General features: G+C 54.3%; 1 protein-coding gene across 1 annotated transcript in view; it reads right to left on the bottom strand.

The window, feature by feature from the left end:
* Positions 1 to 642, bottom strand: part of HOXD12 (homeobox D12) — a 1009-nt gene extending 367 nt beyond the window's left edge. Inside the window, exon 1 of the mRNA XM_042835293.1 lies at positions 81 to 642. Coding sequence (XP_042691227.1) covers positions 81 to 642 — 562 coding nt within the window. The remainder of the gene's footprint in view (positions 1 to 80) is intronic.
* Between the last annotated feature and the right edge of the window lie 1590 nt (positions 643 to 2232).

The following is a 2232-nucleotide window of genomic DNA, read 5'->3' as shown; positions in this document are numbered from 1 at the left end:
CAACAAACAATTACAGACATCTCTTAGAAAGCACGAAGCGCTAGGTCGCCTCGAACTAAAGCGAGAGATTTAAGGCATACCATCCTGCACTGAAGGTCTGAGGCATGACTGGACTGCTGCGGGCTGAACTGTCAGGTTCAAGTTGACCGAATTCTTGATGTCCTCCTTTAGGCTGGAAGTGCAGGAATTCACTTCAAAAAGAGCGGCCGAGCCGTGCAAGCTTCTCGGCAGGCTCGAGTGGTCATACTTTGCGGGCTTTAAGTTGGCTGCGTGAGTAATAGTTGGGTCATTTGCGAAAGATTGCCTCTGCCTGCATCTTTCCTCTTGTTTGGAGCTCGCATCGTGGGCGTAATATTTATTGTTTTCTTCCAGGCACTCTTTGTTGCTGTTGGAGCTGATGCTGATTGGAACGGAGCCGGGGAGGTACGGCTGCGCCGCGCCGCCGAACGCGTGGCCCTGCGGCTGGGCTGCGCACGGACTGGGGCACGTCCACGGGATCGAGCTCCGGGGGTAGGAAATGGTGGGCAGAGCCGCCAACTGACTGCCATTAGCCCGCAAATTGGGAAAGTAAAAGGAATCTGGAGATTGCAAGTTCAAGAGAGAACCAACGTAGCCAGATCTGTAGAGACTGCGATCACACATTTCCAACAAAGGACTTCAGCTGTTCTTACAGCAGTATTTAGTTACAACAGGGAATAAGCGGAAAGCCTAAAACGATTGGACGAAACTTTGCAGACAGGTTCTTCAAAGCCGGTAATTTCAGCACCGCCTCCAGCCACCGAGCCACGGTGTCCCCCCCCTCTTCCTATTTTTTTTTTTTTCCTCCTTTCCCCCCGTTTAAAAAAGTCTTATGATAACACTTGAAATATGAAAATACCGGACTCGTAAGGGGGAGGGGAAAACATGGTCTCCACTTCTATAAAAGTGCCTGGGACTGGCTGGCAGAGCCGTAGCGCTAGCGGAAAGATGCAGAGAAAACAAACCCTCTGCCGGCGCTGAGCAGAGCCGCGGGCGGGCAGCGGCCGCGGAGCTCCGGGTGTGGGGGTGTCCGGAACGGGGCCACAGCTCTGTGCCCGCTGCTCTTCGCGGAGGCAGGAGCCGTGGCCGTCCGGACGCACGGATGGGCTCTACCCTTGCCGACGGGGCACAGCTGCGTGTGTGCTTGGAGTGCGGCTTTTACCCGTTTTATACACGCATTTGTTTTAATTGCGAGCAACATGATATGCATCTGCATACGCTTGCAATTAAAATATTCATTGATCTGTTATTGGCGAGATTGTCTTTCTGATGCACTAATGACCCGTGGTCTCGGAGGCTTTCCCAGCTTTGCACCCAGCTTTGCACCCTGCTCTTCTTACCCTTCCACTTTTCATCCTAGCTCCAACGCTAGGCACGTTTTCAAACGACTCTTCTAAATCTGGCCCCTGTTCATCGAATTCTTAAGTGAGAATAACAATGGGAGCAAGAAGGAATTCCTTGAGCAGAGCGCTGAGATTCAAAACAAACCAGTAGCATCCAAAGACTGCACGGAGGAGAACGCCCCGATACCCCGCAGCAGGGCACGGGCTGGCTGAGGCGGGCAGGGCCGCACCAGCGCCGGGCTCGGAGCCCGCTGCCACCTCCCGAGCTGCAGCCGAGCAGGTTTCGTCCTCTAAGAATATAATCATTCCTTACGGTGATATGGATACATATAGAGAGAAATTGTGAGACAGATACATGTATGCGTATGGATGTATCATTATCTTTATATCGTATATATGACATTTTTTGAAAGCTCACACCAGAGCACGGCTGTCCCTCTGTCTCTCCCACTTTACTCCCCGCTCAGGGGTACGAACCAAACCCATCCGACCGCATCCTCGCGGGAGGCAGCTCGAGTCCTTTCCAGACCGCGAGGGGTGGCAGACAGTCTGCTTCCTGCGGAGACAAGCCGAGCCCCCTCGTCTCACCCAGAGACGCGATATCCCCATAAAACAGCAGACTGCAAGGCCAAGGGCTGGAGCTGCCCGGCAGGCAGCGGCCGGAGCCCTGAGAGCTACGAGGCGGCTCCGCGCTGTGCGGCCGCTGCGGGAGCCTCGGCCCTTGACCTCGGCCCTTCCCGAGTGGATGGATCCCCGGGTCCAAGCGGACCTCGGCTTCGGGCCGAACCTCAGTTCTCAGTTCGTCACCTTCTCGGCTTCGATATTAAAACTCGAGCCCAGTTAACAGGTAGGGTTTATTTTCCGTGTTATT

The sequence above is a fragment of the Centrocercus urophasianus genome, unplaced genomic scaffold (genome assembly GCF_019232065.1).
Source record: "Centrocercus urophasianus isolate 14NV4802_14NV808 unplaced genomic scaffold, USGS_Curo_1.0 seq_500, whole genome shotgun sequence".
Classification (NCBI taxonomy): domain Eukaryota; kingdom Metazoa; phylum Chordata; class Aves; order Galliformes; family Phasianidae; genus Centrocercus; species Centrocercus urophasianus.
The sequence above is the reverse complement of the archived record's forward strand: the minus strand, read 5'-3'. Positions and strand labels throughout refer to the sequence as shown.